General features: G+C 41.9%; 1 protein-coding gene across 1 annotated transcript in view; it reads left to right on the top strand.

The window, feature by feature from the left end:
• ACOXL (acyl-CoA oxidase like) overlaps nt 1–26,661 on the top strand; it is a 351,756-nt gene that overhangs the window by 83,630 nt on the left and 241,465 nt on the right. Inside the window, exon 10 of the mRNA XM_041756084.1 lies at nt 10,080–10,114. Within this exon, the coding sequence (XP_041612018.1) occupies nt 10,080–10,114 (35 nt within the window). The remainder of the gene's footprint in view (nt 1–10,079; nt 10,115–26,661) is intronic.

Genomic DNA, 26,661 nt, shown 5'->3' with positions numbered 1-26,661 from the left:
TCCCTTTTATATCTTTCAGAGTTTTTTATTTACTAAGCTTTTCACACTCTACTTCCATCCCAATTTGGAGTGCCAGTGCATTACAGTCTAAGTAGCACCCACTTCAAGTGCTGGGTTTGTGTTTGGGTCTTTGTTGGGTCAAGGTGGCACTTCACATTGGTCTCGCACCTCACTGATAGCCATTGTATGTGCTGGTCTCCCCTTAGCTGTGTCATTTGAATTGGTTATTCTTTGGGAAGTTTGTTCTTTCTCTTCAGAGAAAGAGAAGACACTCTGGAGTATTGTTCCTAGAAATACTGAGAAAACTCAGAATGTTTCTTCTGTCTCCCAATGAAGCAATGATGGGTCATAGCAATGTCTATAAACCAGTGAAGGTGTTTTTACTCTTGTGTCTTCTGCTCCATTTTTTCTCTGTGACCACATGATCACACTTCAGAAGGACTCTCTTTGTCTAGTTGTGTCCTTCCATTAATCTGGTCTGAGGCAGGGGAAAAGAAGAAAGATGTCTTTATCCTTCTCTGCTGGGTGTGTGTGTGTGCAGACATATTAGTCACTGCTTCTCTCACATCCATCATTTTAGACAAATTTACTTCTCTGACATCAAAGTCTGAGGTTACCCCCTTTAGATTATACTGATCTAAAAATTCAAATCATGACATGGAACCTTTGTGAGAATTTGGGGTGGGGATGACAAGCTTATTTGCAAGAGATTATAGCCATGGTCTTTTACTTACCTTACTTCCTTCCTTTTCAGAGAGGAGGTGAGAATAGGGAAAGACAGAGAGAGAATCTCAAGCAGATTCCATGCCTAGCATGGATCCCAATGCAGGGCTCAATCTCATGACCCTGAGATCTTGACCTGAGCTGAAATAGAGTTGGATGCTTAACAGACTGAGACACCAGCCTCTTTTACCTACTTTCTTGAGTCTTTGTTTTGAATTTTTGTCCTTTTTATCCAGTGTGAATATGAGTAAAGTTGGAACATAGTTTAATAATACCTCTCTGCCAAGGCATTCATGTTTTAGGCTGACAAAGATGGCATCTTAAGATAGAAATCACATCCAGGCATACAAAAATGTACATGGTTTATAGCATATTGCAGTGTTATTTTTCCCCATAGTTTTTCTTTATTAGATATTTTTTGAAACTCACCATTCACTACCAGCTTATGTTAAAACATTCAACTTATACACTAAACAAGAGTATAAAAAAGTGAAGCTCTTTTTCTATACCATCCCTTCCCACCCAATAATTTGGTAGTTAATCTTCCAGACTTCTTTCCTTATAATTATATAAACAATCATCTAATATTAACTATCGTCTCAACACATATTATATATATTTACATTGTATCTGCAGTTGTTTTTTTTCTTTTTTTTTTTTGTTTTTCACTTAAAATATGTTGTGTTTCTTTTTACAGTGAGTCTACATAGAAAGTCCATGAAGCCTTTAAAAAAAAACTCCTGGAACTAATAAGTGAATCTAACAATGTTGCAGAATACAAGATAAACATACAAAAATCAATTGCATTTCTATATATTAACAATAAATATGTGAACACTTGAAAAAACAATACCATTTACAATTGCTTTTCGAAAAAAGAAATGCTCAGGAGTAAATCTAATGAAATATATATATAGGAATTATATGCCATTTATCTTACAGAAATGAAAACTTACATTCATGCAAATTCCTGCACACGAGTGTCCATAGCAGCTTTATTCTAAAGCTCCAGACTGAAAATAACCCATATGTCCTTCAGCAGATCTACAGACTGTGATATATCCATACCATGGAATACTACTCAGCAATCAAAGGGAATGAGATATTGGTGCATGTAACCACCTGGATGAATCTTCACAGCATTATGCTGAATGAAAAGATCTAATCCCAAAGGGTTACACATTGTATGATTCCATTCTTGAAATTACAAATGGCAGGAATGGAGAACAGATTGATGATTGCCAGGGGGTAAACAGTGAGTGAGTGTGGGAGGGAAGTAGGTGCATTTATAAGAATAATACAAGAGATCCTTATGGTGACAGAAATGTTCTGTAACTTGACTGTATTGATGTCAATATTCTCATTGTGATATTGTAGTGCAGTATATGAGATGTTACTATTGGAGAAAACTGGGTAAAGGATAATTGGGAACTCTATATTATTTCTTTATGCAACTTCTAATACCTAAATGTAGTCTACAATTATCTTTTACTAAAAAGTTTAATTTAAAAATATATTGTTTCTTCAATAATGGATCTATCATACTATTTTTAATAGCTGCTGACATTTTGTATAGAATGCCTTATTTTAGCCTATATCCTATAAGCCTGGGTGGAGGGATTTTTGTTTGTCTATTTATGTGTTTTGTGTATTTTTTTTTTTTTGGTAAAAATTAGGGAAAGTAGGTAAAAATGAAAAGTGTTTTCTTTCTTTGAAACAAGCTAATCCTTAAAACTGTTTTTGTATTTTATGTTAAAAAGAAATATCCTTTCCTGGGAGTTTTACTCTTGATCCTGATGGGACTCTGGGGGTCAGCAAGCTATGGTGGGGTCTCTAAGCTCCTGTGACAGGCTATGAACAGTCTTTCATTTTCTTGTATTTGACAGCACCAAATCCACCCTAGAAATGTCCTCAAATATTTTTGTTATTGTCTGCATTTGAGGGCATCACTTATTTTTTTTCCCTCTTGTACATTTCCTTTTCTTCTCTTCAGCCTCCTCCTCCTCGCCTCTCTAACTCTTTGACTTAATAATCAAGTTTTCACTTAAGTAGTATTTGCCATGGAAAGTTCCAGAGCTTTCCTGGGTTAGGTATTCTGTGATGTAGACTGCACACAAAAATCCAAGTCCACTGTCATGCTGATTTAAATTGAAGTTAGGCTTTCTAGGAAAAGAGGGTGTGGTTTATGATATTATCGAATACTCAACCATTCATATCAAGAGAAGCAAAGAAACCAAAATCCACAATGATTTTGTTTGAAACCTATAACCTAAAAAATACATTCATGAACACACTGTAAGCATCAGAGGAACTGCCTAGAGTGAATTCAGTTGTTCACGAAGCTGACTATTTGGCAGCCCTGTTTGTCCAGCTCTGGGTCCCAGGCACATAGAGAGGAACCAGGCCCTGCTGCACATTCACTGTGCTGTGACATAGACCGTGGCCACTTAATGACAATGACAAAGACAACAGCCAGCCTCCCGAAGCACTTACCATTGCCAGACCCTGAGAGCTTCCTCCCCTGTGGCCCCTGGGGACTATAGTTCCTGTCAGCTCTGCAGAGGAGGGCACTGAGATAGAGGGCAGGGGGTTCCTCCACCTGCCAGAGCCCCATAGCTTACGGGGCTTGGTCCCTGGAAAATGCCTAGCAGAATGGGTCCACGGTGCTATAACTGTGGGGCAGCAACTCGAGACTAATACATGTTTTCATTTTGGATGAAATGAGGACCAATGTAAGTCCTTGTGAAAACCCATCTACTTGTTTTTTAAGCAGTGTTGTAATGTTTAGTCCAAAAAGATAGCGTCTGGCTCAGGTTCTTGCGGACAGCAATGAGGAACAGCACCATCATTGCTTTTACCTTTTCAGTCATTTGGGGCTTAGAGTCTTAAAAACAACCTGTTTTCTTAGGTTGGTTAAACAACCGCTGCCTACATGTCAATGTTCGTTGTATGTTAATTTCCATTGATATAGCAACTTATCTCTTACATCAGGTTTTGAGAGTTTCAGATCTGAATTGTTAGGTTTCTGGCAAATCTGAAAAGATCCTACATATTATGCATGTCTCTTTCTTTTCCTAAACTTTAGTGTCTCTTTTTGTGATTTTTTTTTGAAGTGTTTTTTTTTTTTTAATTTTAAGGGACCATGGAAGGATAACATCACAAAATAAGCTCAGTAATGAAAAATATGTTGCTGTTTTTCTTCCTTCTGCCTTTCTTGCTGTTTTCTCACTCTTTCAAGGGGAATGGCATATGGAAGGGAAGGGCTGCAGCTTGTAAGGCTCACCCTTGGCCTCCAGGATACTGGCCCACAGCAAACAGTGGGTCTCAGCAAAGTGCACACACCTCTCCTTGCTGAGTGGGTGCTCACCTGGGAGCTCCAGGAGGCCTCATTTCCCAAAACATAACCTCAGGCCTGCCCATGAGCCTGCCTGAACTCCCAGAGATGACAATCCCTGAAGTTGAGTGTAGACACTGAAAGGACATCAAAAGCATGTAAAATGAAAATAGCTTTACTATGTGTTATCATCATCATTATCGTCATCATCATCATCATGGCAGTTAGTAATAGTCATCATGCCAAGCATATTGCTACCTTCTTTCCATGTATCATCTCATTCAGTGCTTCTAAACCTACCCCTGGAGGAATGGCTAAAACAACCCCAGAGTTTCTAATTCAGTAGGATTAGGGCTGAAGAATTCGCATTTCTCACAGGTTCTTGTGAGACAAGGATCCTTGCTAGTCCTCATCTCTTAAGTCTAAATTAATCTGTCTAACATAACCCCATTTTACATTGAGGAAAAGGCAAGAAAAACCAGGGAACTTGACCACAGAGCTCATGGTGACTGACCGTTAGCATCTGTTCAGCGCAGTTAATTTTTTGGAGGATGTAGTAAGTGCCTAAGAAAGCCCTAGACAGACCCCAAGGCTAAGGACTAGTGAGTTGTGGCATGTATGGCATAGGTTTGAGAATCAGGCATGGGAGGCCAGGAAGATCCAGGGTGATGCCTGTGAAACGAGCAGCCTTGGAGGGTGCTTTTATGAGGAGCATGGGGTCCTGCTATTATCAGGAGAGAACAGTGCTGGAAAGACAGCCAGGGAAGGAGTTAAGGACCCATTTGGTGGATTACTTTATCCCTTTGCTGGCTTCCTGGTGTCAGCACACCATGGCTCTGTGTGGGATTCTGTCCACACCATGCCCCTTCTTCACCCCTTTAGGCTCCTCTTCTGTATTTCCCATAAAAGGGGAAGGGATAGTTGAAAAGTGCAGGAAGAAAGCAAACAACAAGTTTTTCTTTTTGATTTTGTGATAGACCCTTTGGACACATGAAATTTAAAAAGAAATAAACTAAAGAAAAAGTTTCACATAATTATAGGAAAGGAAAGAAGACTCATGAATAACAAGAAAGCTTTTTCTAGATTTGTCACAAACTAATTAATTCAGATTGGAAGATTTGAGAACCCAAGGAGAGGCTTGGCAATATGAAAAGGTATAAAGTGAGGTTGCAGACTGGTGGCCCCCTGGCCAAATTCCACTGATATGTTTTGTTTGGCTCACATTATTTGAAAAATATTCAAATCAGTTTACAATGTGGGAGTTTTCATACGAAAGCCTTTGGTTTACACCTTTTCATGAGGAATAGGGAGTGCTAGTATCAGGGTTGTAGCAGGTTGGTAGCTGATCCTGTGAAAGGATATGGTTCTTGGTCCCAGCCCTGGCCAGCATATCACCCAAGTCTAGAAAGTTCTCGACCCAGACTTGGAGCATCACCACTCACTAGCTGGGTCACTTTGGGGCCGGCATTTAATGGACTCTTCCTCCTTAGCTGCCCCCAGCTGCCTTGTGTGTGTGACAGCACATCATAAACGCGAAGCACAGTGGACCTGTAAGGGGGATTCGCAACAACACAGGCACTCTTGGTCAAGTGGGCATTAGGAAGAGATGCTTAGTGACAATCTGTGGACAGGGAAGGGAACCCACGTAAGAGAAGTGCCCTGCTAAGACAGTGCCACCCATTTATTTCCTTAAAAAAATTTTTTTAAAGGTGTTTTAAAAATCTGTTTTCTAAAATTATTATGATTATTTTACAAGATCCATGCAGTCTACATGGTGCTTTATAGGGCGTATCCAGCTACAGCTGGCGCACTTCGGGGGGTTTTATGGCAAATTATTCTCGGATTACTCTTTAATGCAGCAAGGTCTGCCTGTTGTCTGAGCTCCCTGGGTCATATAGAAAACCTTCAGACTTGATACAAAACAGCTGCCTTAGTCAGCTGTTCCAAAAAAGGAGCATTTTTAGGGCAAAGCAGCAGGAAAAAGGTTTTTGTAACTGGTGGACATTTTGAAAAATGTTAAATTACTCTTTCCTTGCCATTAAAATGTGATTTAATTTTGTTATTAACAAATTGTGTAAATCTGAAAAGAAGTACTCTGAGTGGGAGTTTGTTAAATGCATTCTGGCAATACTTACAGTATGTTCTGAGGGGTTGTTCTCCAGGGAGGGCACCAGCACAAAATTCCAGCTGACCTCCATGTCCCTGGGCCTCAGCCCTGGCGGGCCTGGGGTCAGGGGGCCAACCCCTAGGCCTCTCTCCTCTCTCTCTTCTGGGTTCCTGCTGAGACCAGCAACAAAAGGGTCAATTGTTTGAGGCCTCCCTTTGTCTCAGGGGGCTCTCTGGGCCTCTCTGAATGCCAAAGCATCTCTGTGCACGTGGGTAAGTGCATGTGTGCACCTCTGCATGAATGTGTGTATGTGCATATGTGCCAGTGCATACATATGTTTGCATCTGAGTACTGTGTAAGCATGTGTGCATGGATGTGTGCACATAACACATGCTTGTTGGGATATGTGCACACATGAGTGCTGTACGTGTGCATGCATATGTGCAAGTGGAAATGCATATGCAAGCAAAAGTGTGCGAGCACACATGTGTGTATTGGGTCTAAGTGTGCACACGTGTGTATATCTGCATTGCCTATGCATGTGTAAATCAGTCATAAAGTGTGCACATGCGCAGGTTGCATGCATGTCTGTGCAGACACAGGCAGTAGTGAGACTTGTTTAAAGCATTTATGAGTTGCTGATGCTTCTTAGCAGGGCGGGGGCTCAGAGAGGCCTATCTAGCTAGGTTCCTAATGCCAGGGAAGAAGATTATCTCTGGCCCAACTCTCAGCAGATTACACAGTTGCCTTTATCTTGTATTTGCTATGGTATAGAAACCTCAGAAAATTGTCTACCTCCCCTGCTTTCTCTAGAGTCAGATAATATGTAGGAGTGAAGAAGAGCAGACATAAAGAGTCTCCTGACTCATGTTCCAACCTGAGATGTCATGGCAAGGCCTATTAGGACTTCTCTACATTGTTCCAGCATCTTGTCAGGGCTGCCTAATTGGATCCAATCCCTTTGCTTGGGGTTCGGATCATCTTGTTCCCTAGCATGTCTTTACCTGGCCTGTTCACACAGAGCCATGCGGGATGCCGTGGCTGGTCTGGTGACTCCATGATTTGCACTTTCTTCCTTCACAAAGATGTCCTTTTAAAAATGACAACAGAACATATTTGATTCTGAAGCCAGGAAAATATGAATAAAAGTGCTTAATTGAAATTTATCTCTCTGAAGGATTTATCACCCAGCTCCTTTTAACCAACACGGCCATCACCAAAAACTTCCTCTGCTTTTTTATTTTTGTCTCTCCCATGCCCATTTTCTCTCTCTGCTCCAGCAAAGTCATATCTTTCAACTGTGGAAAAGCCACAAATTAAGGAGTATCTAAAGCTTATCAAAATATTCAGTTAGTAAAATTATCTTATAATTAGCCTAACTGTAAGCCAGAACTTTTTAACTCCAGGAAATGTAAAATTACGTGGCATGTGAAATCGTAAATTACTCATCCTGACCTTTTGGCTGCAGTTTCTGTTTTTATTTCCTTCCTAAATAATTTCCTTCTTGTTCTTTAAATTCTTGATTATCCCTGAGGCATCTTCCTTTTTCGTTTGCTTAAATCCCAAAAAACTATACTCCTGATTTAGTTGATAGACAATTGTATATATTCAGGTGAATGTGATGTGAAATCAACTTGATGTTCTATATTTCACGCCTTCACTTCTAGATAATCTTTTTGTAAAATTAAGCCTATCCTCTCTGAGTCCTGATGGTTCACTGATGTCGGTTCTGCATTTGTGGTATGCATAGGGATAACATACAGCTGAATCATTTGGGAGCTGAGCTATTCCAACAATAGTTGAGGGATTCTGCAGTGTGTCTAGCTAGACAGAGGTGTTAGGCTTCCTTCCTTTCTTTTTTTTTTTTTTAATTTAATTGAAGTATAGTTGACATATAATATTATATTCATCCCAATGATTTTACTTTTTCCAACTCTCCCTCTCCTTGCCTCTTCATCACCCCTTCCACCCTCCTCTGCCCAGGGACCCTTGTGTCATCCAGGGTCCAGGAAAACCCCATGGAAATAATCTCCCCACCCCACTGCCAGTGGGGCAGACATCAGGAAACTGCCAGTGATGTGTTGGGGATGTAAGAGTTCACCTTAGGTAGACTTTTGCCCAGATGATGCTTGGATTTTTAACTGCTCTCGGTTCCTTAAACTAGTAGTGCCATAGTTCAGCCACAGTGAGTTGATGAGACATATATAGGCATGATTGAGGCTGATCATTTTTACATGATACTTTCTAAGTTCCAAAAACTAATTTAGAAATTAAATTTTGGAAAATGAAGAGTGGCTCAGTCAATTGAGCATCCAACTCTTGATTTTGGCTCAGGTCATGATCTCAGGGTCGTGGGATCAAGCCCTGAGTTGGACTCTGCGCTCAGCAGGGAGTCGGCTGGGAATCTCTTCCTCTGTCCTCTGTTCCTCTGCTCTGCACTCTCTTTCTCTCTGTCTCTTAAAGTAAGTAAATAAATAAAATCTTTAAAAAAATTTGGAAAATGAAAACATTTTTGTAAATGGGGTATTGCCTATATATAATGGTAGTAGTGGTAGTTACTATTTACAGAGTTTTTCCTATCTATAAGCAGTGTGCACATGCATGTGCATGCACACAAAAATAGAAAAACTGCTTAATCCTTACATGATAAAGTAATTATTTGCCCATTATATAGTTGCAGACACTGTGGCTCTGAGAGTTTAAATAACTTGATGCCCATGCAGTCAGCAGTTGAACTCGTGTGGCCTGACTCTTCTGGAATCTGCTACTGATCTTGCGTGAACTAGCTGAGGTCCATGCCATATGATTGGATCCCCACTTATGCTGGAGAGGTTTCCATGACACTCTCAGAGAGTAAAAAGGAAATAACAGTGTCACCTTGGTCTCTGCTTGTTGCTGTGTCCAGTGATCCTGTGCACTTTCTTTTGATGCCATATATGTAGTGTGGACTCAATCTCTTTGCTGTCCTCAGAGGTGCAGTTTGCTGGCCTTGAGCTTATGGAATCAGTGTGAAAGTTGTACAGATCGCCTGGCAAGACTCTGGCCTGGGTAACCAGTCCCCCTCATGGCCTAGTCTCTACTCAGCACTCCTGGGGCAACAGGGTAGGGAAAGAGCTACTCCCGGGACCCGGGTATGCCAAACTTCAGAATCAGCCACACACTGAATCCCATCCTTTCACGGCTTTGTCTCAGAGCTGAAAGAGCCCTGTTTTGCTCATACAAACAGGGAGTAGAATGGTGGTTGCTGGGGGCTGGGGGTGGGGCAAGCAGGGAGATGTTGGTCAGAGGGTATAAACTTTTAGTTGTAAGATGAATAAGCTCTGGAGATTTAAGGCATAACATGGTGAATATAGTTAACAATACTGTATTGTATACTTGAAATTTGCTAAGAGAGTAGATCTTAAGTGGTCTTACCAAAAAAAAAAAAAAAAAGGAAGAGAAAAGGTAACTATGTGAAGTGATGGATGTGTTAATTAATGTGATAACATACAGTAATAATTTCACACTGTATATGTATATCAAATCACCATATTGTATACATTGAATATATACAATTTATTTGCCTATTATACTTCAATAAATTTTTTTTAAAATTAAATTTAAAAAATGTAAAGAAAAAAGGGGAAAAAAGCAAAAAAAAAAAAAAAAAACTCTTATAACAGGAAAGTCTTTCCAGATGAGAGACACATGAAATATTTTAGGTGTCTAGAGACCATTTCAAAATATGACTATCTTTTAAGATCTATGTTGAAATGAAAGATCTATCATTAAAAGGTGTTATTTATGAAGCATAAACAGTAGGAAATTTTAGGAAATGTTTTAAAAATTACGGACTATAATAAGTTAATTTTCCTGTGAATTCATCATACTTTTAATATTATTTAATATGTATTTTCCCTCTCTTTTTAATTACAGCTTGGGTTGACGATAGCCATTCGCTATAGTCACAGGTAAAGTTAAACTTTTTTTTTCTCTCTTAAGGGATAAACTTACTGGTTTATAGCTTTTGATTTGCTCAAGTCTGTGGGTTTTTGAGCTTAATTTTGATGGCTACTCTACCCATGGTATCAGTTCACAGCAATTAGAATTGTTCTAGTTGCTTGATTGGTGAGGGTTACTGATAATTTGGAGGAATAGGGTTTTTACATAAAAGTGGTGGTAGGTAGTATATTTCTTTTAAAACAAAAATGTGGAGATCCCTGGGTGGCTCAGCGGTTCGGCGCCTGCTTTTGGCCCAGTGCATGATCCTGGAGTCCCAGGATCAAGTCCTGCGTCAGGCTCCCGGTGTGGAGCCTGCTTCTCCCTCTGCCTGTGTCTCTGCCTCTCTCTCTCTCCCTATCATGAATAGATAAATAAAATCTTAAAAAAATAAAAATAAAACAAAAAATCTACTGCTGTAGGGGAGGGACACAAGTGATTTTTGGGTAACGTATTCCGTGTAGGAGTAAGAACAGAGATCGGAGATGTCTTGCATGAGAGATGGAGGCCAGGCAAACAGAAAGCTGGGTGAAGCCTTGTTAGTGAAGCCTCTGAGCTCCAATGGGGGCCCCCGTCTTGTCTTAGGTACATCTTAGAATGGCTAATAGCTCCATTTTTTGTCTTCATGATTTCTGCCTTTTTCTCAAGTGCATCAATCATGTTTATGAAAAACGTTGATTTCTTGTACTAATATTCATAAAAATGTATTAAGATGTTGAACTTGCTTAATATTCCATCTCAATGGAGGGGCAACAAACAATGTCCCTCCTGTCCTTACAACAAACTGCTCATGCCTGAGTGAAAAGTGCCACCCACTGATCAGTGTCATCTGGCCAGCTCTCCACAAACAAACCATAGTTACTTCAAATGAGATTGCCTGTAACAGGTTGTATGTACTTGTTTACATTTAACTGTGACTCGAGCCATAAAGTGGGCAATCATAGAAGCCTCGAAAAGTTGCTGGTGCCCTGTGTGGGGTAAAGCGGGAAGAAGGCAGGACTGGGCAAGAACCACTCAGAACCGGGAATGAGTGTGTGGGAAGAAACGTGTTCGTGCTGGACATTTCTGGATACTCTTGGGAGAAAGCTGCTCCAGGGAAGCTCAAGATTTCTTTTATGCTTTGGGATCATAGGTGTGCCTGGTGCTTGCACATGGCCAGGCAGAGCATCCTGCAGAAGCACCTGTTCTCTGGCTAACACAGCTAGGCTGCTCCCAGTGACAAGATGTACTACTGCTCTGCACTTAGGAAGCATGATGTGGACAGTGGATCCTGAACTGCTGTGGGCTGGGTACTGGGTGGGTGTGTGTTTGTGGCGGGAGCAGATATTACCCTTTCCATTCTTTTCCTTTGGCAGAACTTTCCTCATATCTGCGTCCCTCTTATCATGAATGGTAGCTGCCTGTTTCTGCTTGAGAGCTAAAGGTGTCTCTTCCCTAAGAAACCTAAGGTCTTGCTCTAGTTCAGAGAACAAATGTGTGCTCGTATCTGCAATGGTGAGGGTTACTCTGTGGCTCTGTGGAAAGTTCTAACTCGGGCAGAAACTTAGAGTATATATGGAGCTTGAGAAAAAAAGCTTTGTTTTTAATACTTGGTGAGGCTGAGGGGACTTTTGCCAACCATTGACCTTTTCGAATCAGGTCAGGTAGCAGAGCAGGGTAGACCTGACAATAAGATAGCAGATCCTGGCAGAATGGTGCCTTTGCCCCCGTGCTTGTATGGGGTCTGTGTTGTGGAAAAGATTCCTGCTCACCTTGCTCTCGGCCACGGCAGGTGCCTGGCATTGTTCTGTATGGTTATCAACACCTCACTTCATTGGTGGGGACTATTCTCTGGGCTGAACATGTTCTTCATTTGGGAAGGGAAATGTCTTCTTACCCCTGATTGGGTAGTGATTTAGTTATACCTGCCTTACTGTGGGATTGTGGCAGTGGGTGGTCTCTGGAAGGAAGCCCTTTGCTAGGATTATGAACAGCATCTCCCTTTGGTTCTACCTTTCCCAAAGTGGCCCAGTCTTGCTGAAGAAGTGCAGTTAGTAGACAGTGGTTATGAGTAGAAAGATGGACACTCTGAGCCATGGTCCTTCAGGAGCTAAGGATAGGAGCTCCATTGCCAAGAAGAGAAAGAATGATGTTGGGGCAGTTAACAAAAGTCTGTTTTATAAAAGAAAGAACTTTGGAATTATTCATCCTGTGACCACATTTATGGAAACCCAGTTCCTATGGCTGCACTGAGCTACCATTAATCATGCTTGCATGTTCTGTGGGGTAGGGGTTTGGAAAGGCAGTGAAGATGGCTTGTCTCTGCTTTGCAGGGTCTAGGGCCTATGTTGGAAGGCTCAGGGCTAGGGACAGAGACTTCCAAAAGCTCATTCACTTGTGTATCTGGTGGGTGATGCTGGCTGATGGCCGGAGGTCTCTGTTCCTCTCCACACAGCTCTCCATGTGATCTCTACATGAGTTAATTTGGGCTTTCCCACAGCATGGTGGCTGGCTATCTCTGAGTGAGTGTCCTGGAAAGGGAGAGCCTGGTGGAAGCTGTTTCCTTTCTGTGATCCAGCCCAGGAAGTCATATAGCATCACTTCCACCTTATTCTGTTAGAGCAATCACAATGGCCCATTGGCATTCAGAGGGAGGAAGCAGAGACCCCACCTCTCAGTGGAAGGAGTGTTGGTCACATTGTAACAAGAACATGAGATGGGGGGAGGGGGGAAAATCATGTGGCCATTTTGGGAAAATACAATCTGCCACAGAGCCCAGCTGACTGATGGAGTACTTATTTAAAGCCCTTGTGAAAGGAAGTTTTTAAAACATTTTATTTAAATTCAATTTGCCAACATATAGTATAAAACCCAATGCTCACCTCATCATGTGCCCTCCTTAGTGCCCGTCACCCATGAAGGGAAATTTAAGACACTGTGCTGGCTACATGGTGCTTATGAGCTGGGGATGCACAATGAGCATGTGTGAAGAAGACTTAAGGATAGACACAAATCTTATGAGAGAAGGCAAATCAACCAAAGGAGGCTTCTTAGAGGAAGCGAATCCTAAACCATCCTCATGGAAGGCAGGCTCAGTGGGCTCAGGCAGTGCTCCCGCAGGCTGGTAATACTGGTCCCAGAGGCACACATACTCTTTAAATGACTGACACTTATTTGGAGGAGAAACAGAGTGTGTGAGGAGAGGTGTGGAGAGATGGAATAGATCCTGGCTGCCTTAGCTTGTCTCCAGTAGTTCAGCCCCAAACCCAAACTTAGGAGCTACCCCTCAAAACAAAAGCCCTGCACTAAAGTGGATGGAATGTACGGGGCCGATTTCGCCACTGCCTGTCGCACCTGGGCATACCTCTTTGGGGTCCAGGGATCCACCTGACGGTAGGACAATGTGCTTCTATTCTCTTCTGGCAGGCCACCTACTATGCTCTCAGGAGATGTCCCCTTACTGTGTTTCCAGGGAGGTTTGCCTTCAGCTCTCCTATCCCCCATCTTGATTCTGAGGTGTTCAGTTCAGAGCAGGGAGACATGGATATTTATATAAATGCAGCAGACAAACAAAAATCTACATGAGTTACAATGGAAAGTAATGAGTTGAGGAGGAAAAGAGAAGACATCTGCTGAGACTCTCTTGCAGGCCCCAAGTTCCTTCATCATTTACCCTGGGGCCTGAGGACCCTGGAGACAGTGGCAGCCCAGCAAAGCCAGTATTCATAAAAGGCTCCCCACAGCAGGTGGGTGTCCCCTGCGCAGAAGTCTAAAGACTTTAGGAGCAGAAAAAAATAACTAGAAGTGATTGCAGTAACTTGGACAATGTGGAGACTTTTTTGGCTTGGGTGAGCCTCTGGCAAAGTGTAAATATCCTTTTCACACATCCTATTCACCTAAACATGGAGGAGGTTATTGAGGAGCATCTGACCTGTCCATGTACCAACATCTTACACACAGTGGAAATGCAGAAGGCATTAGCAGAGGTTGTATTTTCCAGAAATGATTTCTGAAATATAAGGAATTCTTATGTTAAAGTTCCAGGAAGCACAACAGTATCTGTAGATCTGTGATGGTGAGGAAACCATCTTCTGGAAACCCCCAGTTTGCAGGAACCAATGACTCTTAATTAGGTATCATGAAGAGCCATTGGCAGGTCAGGCTATACCACCTTGCCCTCACCCCATGTTCTTTGTCTTGTCTCTCGAATCAGCGTCCACAGGAGGAATTGGCCTTCCCTCTCAGAAGCCTATAGATCATCAGGTTACCCGGTGGTGGCTCTTCTGGCCCTCTTGCTGCCTGGCCCTGTCACCCACTTCTGTCCTCAGAGAGAAGGAAGAATGTGAAGTGTATGGGTTTTTGATTGTGTCTCTTCTTTTAAAAAATCCTGCTAGCTTATTAGATTAATTGAAGCTTCAATATTTTTGTTGATCACTTTTTTTTCTGGTAAAATATACCTAACATAAAATTTATTATTATAACCCTTAAAATAGGTTAAAAAGTATACAGTTCAGTGGTATTAAGTACATTCACATTCTTGTACAACTGTCACCACATCCATCTCTAGAACTTTTTCATCTTCCAAAAGTGAGACTCAATAAACTTTAGTGTTTTCCCCATCCCCTACTACCTTCAGCCCTTGGTAACCTCATTCTACCTTCTGTTTCTGAATTTGACTACTGTAGGAACCTCATAAAATATTTGTCTTTTTGTGTCTGGCTTCTTTCACTTAGCAGAATATCCTTAGGGTTAATTCATGTTGTAGCATGTGTCAAATTTCCTTCCTTTATAAGGCTGAATAATATTCCATTGTATATTGTGTGTGTGTCTATATATCTATGTATCTTTTAAGGCTGAATAATATTCCACTTTTTGCTTATCCATTCATCTGTCAATAGACATTTGGGTTGTTTCTGCCTTTTGGCTATTGTTAATGATGTTGCTAATAACATGAATATGCAAAAATCTCTTTGAAACTTTGCTTTCCATTCTTTTAAGTATATACCCAGAAGTGGAATTGCAGGATCATATGGTAATTATATTTTTAGGTTTTTGAGGAATCACCACACTGTTCTTCTGTTGATTAGTTTTTATTTTTTTTTTGTTTTTTGTTTTTGTTGATTAGTTTTTATTTTTATTTATTTATTTATTTATTTTAATTAACTTTTATTGGGTTTTGTTTTGTTGATTAGTTTTTAAAGTGGAGTTGTATCCTACATGTATGTTGTTCTGTTCACTTCAAAAGCTCACACTTGCTATTGAGAAATGGTTTTCATTTTAATTGTCATGTCTAACCAGAATCCCGATGCTGAAATTGAGGGCTTCCTATGTCCTCATAGGAAAGTGGGTAAGGATACATTTGGAAGCAAGGTTTGGGGCTTAAGGTTCTAATCACCAGGTCTGTTTCCCAAATTCTAATAGGAGTGCTAGGGCAGAGAGCGATGGTGTGACCCTCCTGTAGTAGATGAGGGTGCGATGAAAGGAAGGTAGTAGGTGAACGTGGCTCCCAATGGCATCATTGGAGATGGTTCACTTAGGAGTGGGTTGAAGGGAGGGGCTTAAAGGACATGAGTGTGCAGAGGAGGGGAGGAATTACTAAATCCTATAAACTTGGTGGGCAGGCAGTCCCTCTCAGGCTCCCATGGACAACTGGGGCAGAGCAGCCAGGAACAGGGGGCCCTTGTGTAGCAAAAGAGGGGCTTAAGGCCCAAAGGATATCTGGTTTTGTTTTTATACATCTGCATTTTTGCTATAACCATCAAATCTCCCTTGTTATGATGAACAGAGTTAGAATATCCTTTCCCCCGATTCCCATACTAACACTTGCACACCTCAACCACTCCTACCCCTGCCCTCAGACATGCTGGTTCAGCCTTTAACTCCTTCTAGACCAGTAACACTAGACCTGGTTGTGTGGTGTAGGAGTGTGTGTGTGTGTGTGTGTGTGTGTGTGTGTGTGTGTGTGTGTGTGTGTGTGAGAGAGAGAGAGAGAGACGTCATGTAGGGTCAGGTGCTAAGGAGTCAGGAGGTGGAGAATGACATAGTCATATTCTGATGGTATAGATGAACCGAGCAAGGAAGAGCATTGACTGTCACCGACTATGCATTTGACAACGGGTCCTGGACACATTTCATTTATTGTCATGGTGTTTTAATTTATTTTTGTGAAGTCAAGTCATTTTCACAGAGTGGAAAAATTGTCTCTTGATGTTCATTCCCCACTGCTTGGCTTGAGGTTTTTGAGTGGAATCCACACAGTGGTGACAGCTGGGTAACCCCCAGAAGTGCCCTTTGCAGATAACAGCTCTCGGGGCCCCACCACCCACACAGTGGGGAAATTGTTCCCACTGTGTGGGTGTTTTGTTTTTTTCTTTTTCTATAAGTTTGAAAGAGAGTTTAGAAGTTCTTCCTGTCTGTCACTGTGCACTAGCCAGGAGAAACCTGCTCCCTCCTGGTGGGAGCTCCTGGGCAAAGATGAAGTGGCTCAGAAGTGATCATCTTGGGGATCCCTATGTGGCTCAGGGTTTAGCACCTGTCTTCAGCCCAGGGTGTGATCCTGGAGTCCTGGGATCAAGTCCCGCATCGGGCTTCCTGCATGGAGCCTGCTTCTCTCTCTCTCTCTCTCTGTCTCTCATGAATAAATAAATAAAATCATAAAAAAAAGAACTGATCATCTTACCTTTGACTCTCACTTCTCTGATACAATGGAGAGGTTCTGTAAACCCACAGCATGGCATTTTTGCATATGGCACTTGTGTCCACGTTTCTAAGAAGAGCCCACGGAAGCAGGGTAGGAAAGCAGTGAACTAGCCCTTGACAGAATTAGTTTGTTATTTGTTTCTGTTGGTTGTTTCTTTAATAAACAAGGAAGGAAGCAAATTTTCCACTTGGCTCTGTTAAAATTGAATGGAAGTTCACAGAGGTTTGTCTTTTAGATCAAGCCTAAAGATGTTTCTTTCCCACAACTGACTTTTTCTGTCAGTCTCTTGTAGGTCCTAACAGGGTCAAATTTGGTACCCTGTCACAGGCCTTTGACCTAACCCTAATTTTGGAGTTACAGGTGCCAACCCCCCTAACAGGCTTTGGTGTTCTCAGAGGGCTGATGAGAAGGAGGAAGGATTGGGGAGCTTGTGTGTGATCATCAGTCCCAGAGAAGTGGGCAAGTTGACAGTTTGACGATCCCTGAGCTGGACTTTGGAGGGCATGGCCTTACAACGAAAATGCAGACCCCATGATTAAATGTCATTCTGAGACTGCCTTAGGGTGTTTGCTTTGAATGAGCCAGAGGGCCTAGCAAGAAGTGAAGGGGTCATGTACTTTTGTGTTCTGATTTAGATTAGAAGTGGAGTTTGAAGTTCATAGATGAATCAGAATGCTTATTGAATGGACAGGCTGCCTCAATGAACAAATGAAATTGTCATCTTGAAATACAAAGGGAGGGAAAGACAAGAAACAGGGCCATCAGGCCTATTGGACTTTGATTTCAAGTGTTGGCAAATACTTAGCAACTCCCATTTGGAGCTGGTTTGATCTTGTGGAGACAGCTGGGGGACACTGTTGTTCTCCAAATTTTGTAAAAATAAACAAAGATGCCTTTCTGCCCTTTTTCCCCCTTCCAGGGAATAGTTGTTTCTGTCACTGTGGCTTTCTGGCTGACTGTTCCATCTGTCTCTTTTTTAGACTTCACAGTGAGGCCCCAGCCAGATTTATACACAGGGTTGCCAAGAAATTTATTCAACCCCAATGGCATAATCTTTTTTTTTTTTTTTCCCAATGGCATAATCTTAAAAGCAAAGCCGTCTTTTGGAAGGTGGCATTTTTAAGATAACCTTAACACAAAATATGGCCCCTAAAGAGCAGAATATGCATACTCGCAGGGTGTCTGAATTATATGATCTTACTCAGTGAGATCCCCCAACACTGCAGATATGTTGTTGGCATTTTATGGCTGAGCTCGGCCTGGGCATGTGGATGTGCCTAGAGAGTGGTAGATATCTTTAAGGTCCAGGGGAATAAGGGATAGGCAGATGTGCCTTCCTGTGCCTCTCCCATCCCCTTTAATCTTTTGTCTGGTTTTAATTTGGTGGCCTTGTTCTCCAAAGGCATTTGGTCCAGGCTCTCAGCAGGTTTCCCCAGTCAAACCTGCTTATCATATGTCTGTTGCCACACCCATAGGATGATCTCTGGGAGGATATTTTGCCTGCCAGTAAGAGGATCTTTCTCAAATACATATCTAATTATGCCCCTCCAGTCAAAAGCTTCCATAGGCCACCAAGCAGAATTCTGACCCCAGACTTCATCTCCAACCTGTCTCCTCAAATTTTGGAGCCCTGAGCGTCCTGCCTGTTCCACCCCTGGCTCTTGCTGTTTCCTTTGAAGAATTAACTTCTCTTTTCTCTTATGCATTCATGAACTCCTCCTCTAGTGACCCCTTGGATGGAAAATATGTCACCTCATTTTTAAAAATTTGTCAAAGAACCATGCTCCTTTCTATTGTTAGGGCTCAGGGCTGACCTCAACTTTGTGTCTTTTCCTTTCTATATCAGGGAGCAGGGTGAAGAGGCAGACTGCATTCTTGTCTCCCTCACACATCAGAACACATGGACTCAACAACCCTGCACTTAGAGCCAGGGCCATTTGGCAAAGCCATTTTGTATGGATGAGTTTGGAAGGAATTGGTCAGTCTTTCTTTTAAGAATGACCACTCCCTTATTTTCAAAAGGATAAGGCACCTAACTTAAATTGATCCAGAGATTTGACAAAACTCCAATTCAAACATAGAAACATAAATGTAAATATTTTGCATAATGATAAGCTAATTCAAAGAATGACAATCTAATTAAAAAATTTATATGTAAAGGCAAAAACAACTTTGAAAGAATTGAAAGACTTACATTACCCAACTTCAAGATTTACTATAAAGCTATAGGAATCAAGACAGTGTGGTGCTGATAAAAGGATAGATAGACCAGTCAAACAGAATGAAAATCCTAGAAGAAGACCCAGACATAAATGATCAATTGATTTTCAAGGGAAGCCCTAAGATAAGTCAATGGAGAAAGAATATAAATGGTACTAAACAACTGAACATCCTTTAAAGAAAAAAAAAAACCCAAGGCCCTTAACCCTTACCTTACAAAATGTGTAATAACGAACAAAAATAGGTCATGCACACAAAATAAAACCTAAAACTGAAAACCTTATAGAAGAAAACATAGCTGCAGATCTTTGTGACCTTGGGCAAGGCAAAGATTGCTTTGGACACAAAGAGCATAAACTATGAAAGAAAAGTTGGTAAAATGGATTTTATCAAAATTAAAAACATCTGCTCTGTGAAAACCACTGCCTAGAAACTACAAGCCACAAACCAGGAGAAAATATTTTCAAAACATATCTGATAAAGGACTTGTATCCAGAATATGTGTAGAACTCTTACAGGTCTTTAAACAAGAAAGCAATTTAATACATGGGCATAAACTCTTGAGCTGATACTTTACCAAAGAAGAAACACAAGTGAGATGGCAAAAGAGATGGCAAATAAACACATGAAGAGACACTCAACATCGTTAATCATTAAGGAAATGCAAATTAAGACCACAATGAGATACCATTACACATATATCAGAATGGCTTAAACACAAACACACACACACACACACAAATCCCCTCAAAACAACAAAAACACAAAACCACAAAATCCTGACAATATAGTATGAAGGTGCTGATGAAAATATGGAGTAATGGTAGCTCTCCTACACTGTTGGTGGGAAAGCAAAATGGTGTGGCCACTTTGGGAGATACTTTGGTAGTTTTTTTTGTAATGTTAAACGTCACCTTACCATATGACCCAATGACTCCACTTCCAGGTAGTACTTACACAAGAGAAATGAAAACAGCCCATACAAAGACTTGATGCAAATGTCTATAGCGGCTCTGTTCACAGTTGCCTGAAAGTGAAAACGATCTCAAATACCCTCCACCTGGGAAGTGGATAAACCAACTGTGGCCCATCTACACAGTGAAATAATACTTGACAATAAAAAGGCATCATGTTGAATGGAAGAAGCCAGACTCCAAAGAAGCCAGACTCCTGTATGCTCCAATCATATAGCACATGCTGTATGATTCCATTTGCATGACATTCTAGAAAAGGGAAAACTCTGGGAAGAAAGTGGGGAAGGGGAGGGGTTAACTAGAAAGTAGCATGAGGAATTTGTGTGGGGAGTGATAGACATATTCTAAATCTTGATTATGAGGGTTACATGACTGTATGTTTTTTCTAAATGCATAGAACTGTAACAACACCTGAAAGAAGTGAATTTTACTGTAAGTGAATTAAACCTCAGTGAACTTGAATTAAAGAGAGCTAAGATAGAGGAAAGCTTGGGCCATTTTTGTGCAAGACCACTTTTTCTGAGGCCACGTTAATAGTCCTGTGTCCAAATGCTTCTGAGTATGGAACTGTGTTTGGTATGTCCAGGGTGAGGAGTCGATTTCATCGTTTTTCTCACTTGATTGTTTTCAATGAACATGAGCTGTTAGGGTGTAACTGTATGCAGTCTAACTTGCTGGTCTTTCTAAGGTTTTCCATGTAAACCAGTTCACAGGTGCAGTTAGAACTTTTGTCAACCGTGGACTTTTCAGAGAGAAAGCTGCTCGACCGAGGCCCTCGTAGTGGGGGCAGTTCAGCCTGAGGTGGTTGGGTTTGACCTTATTCTTCACTCACTTGGTTGCTGCCAGGAAGGGGGTGCCCAGGAGGGGCTGCAGGGGGCTGCCAGAGCCCGCCCTCCATGCTGTGGTTCACTGAGCCCACAGGGGGCGCTGGGATGACACGTTGGGCTTAGCCTGCGCCCCTCTGTGGAATGGCGGTCCCCAGCGCAGGTGCCTGAGGTCACGTTCCAGGAGGCACTGCTCATGTCATCCATCTGGAAAACTCATCGGCTGGCTGGTCTCTCCCTGGAGACTCAGGGAATGGGGTGCAGCTGTTTCCAGATCTCACCAATGAAAGAATAGTGAGAAAACAGCTCTGCGCCCCGCCCCCCTCTGGCTGCTGAGGCCAATGTGGCAGGTGTCACCCCAAGTCCCACTTGGTTGATTTCCGCTGAGCACTGGGCAGGGGGCAGGGCCCCAGGCACCCAGTGAATGGGCTGTGCAAAGCACCGGGGCTAAGGGCAGACAGGGAACCAGCCTGGGTGAAGATCACCAGCACACTCCTCTTTGTGCTGAGAGGAGCTTCCACTCACCCAGGGCCGGGGAGACAGCTCACAGTACACTGTCTAGGCTAGTGCTTATGACAGCCAAGCCGGGTGGGGGGAAGTGCAGGGTCCTTCTCTATATTCCCTTGACTGGGAACATAATGCCCTGGTCCAGCGGACCATCTATAGTGAACAAGCAATTGGTCATCACCCATTTTATGGGAGGAGAGTTTACTAAGGCCCTGGTCATGTTTCTGTTAAGTGGGAGAGGACAGAGGGGTTTTCTGATCAGCCTGATGTGTTGGGGAGCCTCTTTCACAGGCTGATTTTCTATGGCAAGCTTGGCTTAAGGTTCTACACCCCCCTCTTCCTGAAGACTGTTTCTCAAGTTTTAATGTACAGTTAAGTTGGCAAGACATAATCCTGAGGCTCTGTTAAGCTAGCCATAGAAAATTCTAGATTTACTTCCCTTTAGTCACCAGGGTGACTCATTTATAGGTAGTTTTTCCTGTATGAAAGATGCTTTGGCCTCTTATGTGACTCAAACTATCTATGCATCTGGAACATTCTATACACAGAGGACTGGGCCTGTGGAAGACCTGAGGAGTCTCCGGAAGGGGGTGGCATGTATGCCATCCGCTGTGGGCCCAAGGGGGAAGGAATCATGTGAGGTAGCTCTTTTTTCTGATGTATCTTATCACTTAGATTTTGCTTCCTGCTGAGGTTGGTAGAGCCTCAAGTGCCATACAGAGAGGAAATATGTAAATTTACACTCCTGGGTCTTGTAGTTGTGACTGCTTATCACAGTGGCTTGTTCTGTTATACAAGACAGATTCTACCTCCTTTGAGTTTGTGGTGGGTGGAGATGGTGATGGGGTGTTAGCGGTACAGACAGAGCCACATTTATATCCTCATGTGTAGGCATCCACAGATGTCCACAGCATTCCTCCTCCAGAGAACTAATTGCTCCTTTGTCCACATTCCCAACTGTGTTGGCCTCTTACATGGTGGTACATCTTGTGGTTATTTATTTATACTCCTTCTAGACGGTAGTTCTAAATCAGGGGATTTTGTGCCCCAGGGACATTCGGTGATATGTTTGGTTGTCCCAACTTGGCGACGGGTACTACTAGCATTCAGTGGGTAGAGGCCCAGAGATGCTGCTAAGCATCCTATAATACACACAGGATAACTCCTCACCACAGAGAATGATCTTTCCTAAAATGTGAATAATCCCAAGGTGGAGAAACTCTACTCTAACCGAGAGCTTCTCAAGGTCAACGCAGTGTTTATTCCTCTTTCGATCTTCAGGGTCTGGCATGTGTTCAGTCAGCAGAGATTGATTCAAATCCATTATTAAGAGGCTCACATGCTATGTTGGCTTTTGTGTTGACAAAATGCTCTCCTGAAAACCTCTTTGTCCTCTTTTGTTTGCCTGTTTGTTTAAACATGGAAATCAAATCAGCTTTCAATTAATCATGCTAATGGGCAAGAGAGAATGGTAGCCTCTCTTACATGGCTATCACCCAGAATGCATTTATGGTTGTCTCTGCAACGGTATAGAAGTACAAATCAACAATCAGACTCATTTGTCACTCTCTGGAGCCAGCCCCCTTCCACCTTAGTTTGGCTGTCATTGGAGACACATGGGAGGGCTCTGCCCTGTTGATAATCCACAAGGTGTGACAGGTAATCAGGAGGCAATTGATTATTTTACCTTGACTGTCCTATTTCCAGTCTTCTCACTTCTTCCCCTTTATAAAATCTAAAAAGAAAAAAAAATCCAGGACACTAAAAACATTCCAATTGAATGTAAATTCATTTGTTTGTTCATTCATCTAATATTTACTGAGTATCTACCATGAGTAGCTAAAGGTGAAAGCATACCACGTCTGCCTCTGGTGACTCTGGTGGGAACACTGTATGGTAAGGGTGCTAAAGGAAGCATTTGATATAATACGGCATGAATGTATGTATGTGTGTGTATTTGGGGGTGTGTGTAGTCAGCTGTGCCAGGTTCTATAGGATGGGCTGGAGGCAATTTCTGAAGGAGGAAGGGGAGATTGGCAGGCAGATGGCAGGTGGAGGATATGATTAGCATTGCCAAATTCTAGACCCCCTCCTATCTGTAGCTGTTTGTGATTGTCCATGCAAAGACTATTTCCTCACAAAGGAGGTAGGATACGATGGTTTTATACTAAGTAGCTGTGGGGATTCGAACTCATGCCTCTCCCAGCAGAAGACATGTTTCCCAAAGTGTGTCACCAACACCACTAAAAGTCCCAAGGATGATTTCATGTGACCTCTAGCTCTATTTCAGACTCAACCCCAGAGAGGACTCCTTGTTTTCTGGTCACTCTTAAGGGGTTTTGGTTTGGTGGGAGAGCAATTAGATGATGTTTGGGCTGGAAGGGACAGTTAATGCTGATGGAAAATTTCTGTTTAAGATACATTTACTGGGACGCCTCAGTGGCTAATAGGTTGAGCGTCTGCCTTTGGCTCAGGGCGTGATTCTGGGGTCCTGGGATTGAGTTCCACATCAGGCTCCCTGCAGGGAGCCTGCTTCTCCCTCTGTCTATGTCTCTGCCTTTCTCTGTGTCTCTCATGAGTAAATAAATAAAATCTTTAAAATAAAAAAATAAAATAAAATACATTTACTTAAGTAAAAGCTGAGTACATGGATAGAAGAGCATAAAGAAGACTTAGGTGCTGTGATGATGTGACAGAAACAAGGGCCATCCATGTAGTGGTAGTCTGGAAAGTGCCCACTCAACCCCAGGGGAGAGGTCATCCAGGAGGGACTAGAATTTTCTGCATTTTCATATTCTTACTTGAGAAAGGGGAGGGAGGCAGTGGTCTCTGTCCCACTAGTGTAGGGTAAAGGATTCAGATACCACTGCTCTCTGCTCAGCCTGCCCCCACCCCCAGTCCTTCACACCTGTTGGGCAGGCACTGGTAGGGTGGGGAAGGCAGCTACCCACTTGTATTCCAAGAAATTCTTTCCCATTTGAAATAGTTGACTGAAGGATCCCTGGGTGGCGCAGCGGTTTGGTGCCTGCCTTTGGCCCGGGGTGCGATCCTGGAGACCCGGGATTGAATCCCACATCAGGCTCCCGGTGCATGGAGCCTGCTTCTTCCTCCGCCTGCATCTCTGCCTCTCTCTCTCTCTGTGACTATCATAAAAAAAAAAAAAAAAAAAAGAAATAGTTGACTGAAGGGCCTATATCATTTGAAAGGAAACCATTTGGGATATTTTCTGTAATAAAATTTTTAATTATTTTTTTACTGTGGTTAAAGCACATAAAATTTACTATTTTAACTATTTTAAAGTGTACAATTCAGTGTCATTTAGTACATTCACAGTGTTGTGCCACCATCACCACTATCTATTTCCAGAACAATATTTTTCATTGAAGTATAATTGACATACAATAATCTTATTAATTTCAGGTATACATCATAGTGAATTGATTATTTATTTATTTATTTATTTATTTATTTATTTATTTTTAAAGCTTTATTTATTCATTTTTTGGTGGGGAGGGGCAAAGGGAGAGAGAGAGAATCTCAAGCAGACTCCCTGCTGAGTGTGGAGCCCCACCTGGGGCTCGATCCCAGGGCTCTGAGATCATGACCTGAACCGAAATCAAGAGTTAGAGGCTCAATTGACTGAACCACCTATGCACTCCTCAATCTTGTTTTTAATCACATATACTTTGTGATGAAAGCAGATAGGTAAAAAAAAAAAAAAAAAGATATGCGAGGTGTTGGAAGTGAAACTAATAGAGAGAAATTTGTTACTTTTTTTTGGTATTCGTGAAAGCAAGGGTAGAAGAATAAAACAGTGATTCTGTCAGTTGCCAACGGTTACCCTTGACCTTAAAACCAGTCTTGATGTGGATGAAATGGCACTGTGCCATGCTTTAGATGCTTCACTGCATGCTTCCCAATTTAAATCTCTCAGCTCTTAAAATGGGCATTATTAATTCTGTCTTACAGATAAAGACATTAATTCTCAGGAGGTTGAGGGATTTTTCCAAGACCACAGAGCCACTTAATGAAGTCAATGCTCTTTCCAGTATACAGGGAGCCCTTGCTGACCTGGGCATAGCTATGAATATGAGGTGCCATTTGAGGAAATGCTCAAACAAATGGAAGAGCAACTTTACAGGAGAAGATACCAGGACGTATCTGATTGGTTGGCAATGAAATAAAATATACAGTGTGTTCTGTGAAATAAGAGAGAAGATCCTATGAACTAAGGGGAAATGGAATGTTAATCTCAACTCTTATTTGGGATTACAACAACAGTGATTTTACTAAGACTCAAATGACTCAACTAAGACTAGTAATTCTCCCCATACGTCTGTCTCCATCCATTCTTCATTCATTGAACAGTTATTTTGTATCAAGTAGGATGCCTTTAGCTATGAGTAACAGGAAACCCTGGCTCAACTGTTTTAAACAGTAAGTGGGTTGTTTTCTCACTTAATGATTCCTGAAGTGAGGCAGTTTCAGGGTGGTTATTTCAGTAATTTAGTGACATCCTCAAAGACCAGGGTTGCTTTGATCTTTCTTCTCTGCAACCCTCAGCAAATTGGTTTTGTCTTTGGCTGATTCCCTCCTGGTCACAAAATGGCTGCTGAGGTTCTTGCTGTCACATGCAGATGCAACAAATTTTAGCAAAAGAGGAAGACCTATCTCTTCCAATGTGCCACTTTGTAGCAGCATGGGAACTTTTTCCTCAGAAACTCTTCAAGAGAATTCCCCTCTTCTTTCATTGGCCACATAAAACATCTGTCCATCCCTAGGGTTAGCACCAGCAGGGAGGAATGGGATGACTGTGATTGGCTCAGTGAAGCACAGTGGCTCCAGAGAGAAGGGTGAAATACATGAACAAAATTGAGATTCTATTACTAAGGAGAGGGGAGGAGGAGTTGGCCCAACAACTGGAAATGCTGCTACATATTTAAAAATTATATTGATTATGGAAAATTTCAAACACAAGGAGAAATAGCATAGTGGATTCCCAATTATTCATCTCCTGGTTTCTACAGTTATCAACATTTTGACAATTTTAGTTTATTTTTATACTGCCCTTCATCTCCTGTTGAAGTATTTTAAAATAAATCCCAGATATTTCATTTTTTATGTCTCCATACATATATTGAGTACCTTCTATATGCCTGTTACAAATCCAAAAAGAAATGCCATATCAAGGATAACACATCAGTAAAGACCTGAGCTGGTATTAACTACTTTTTTGCTAAAGAAAAAAGATGTTAAACTCCCTGAAACAAAGGAAAATGCAATATCCAGGGAGCAGAATTGTCTCCAGTGCTTTT

Source organism: Vulpes lagopus, chromosome 5 (genome assembly GCF_018345385.1).
Source record: "Vulpes lagopus strain Blue_001 chromosome 5, ASM1834538v1, whole genome shotgun sequence".
In the NCBI taxonomy this organism is placed as follows: Eukaryota; Metazoa; Chordata; class Mammalia; order Carnivora; family Canidae; genus Vulpes; species Vulpes lagopus.
Note: the sequence above shows the minus strand (reverse complement) of the source record. Positions and strands in the feature narration are given on the sequence as shown.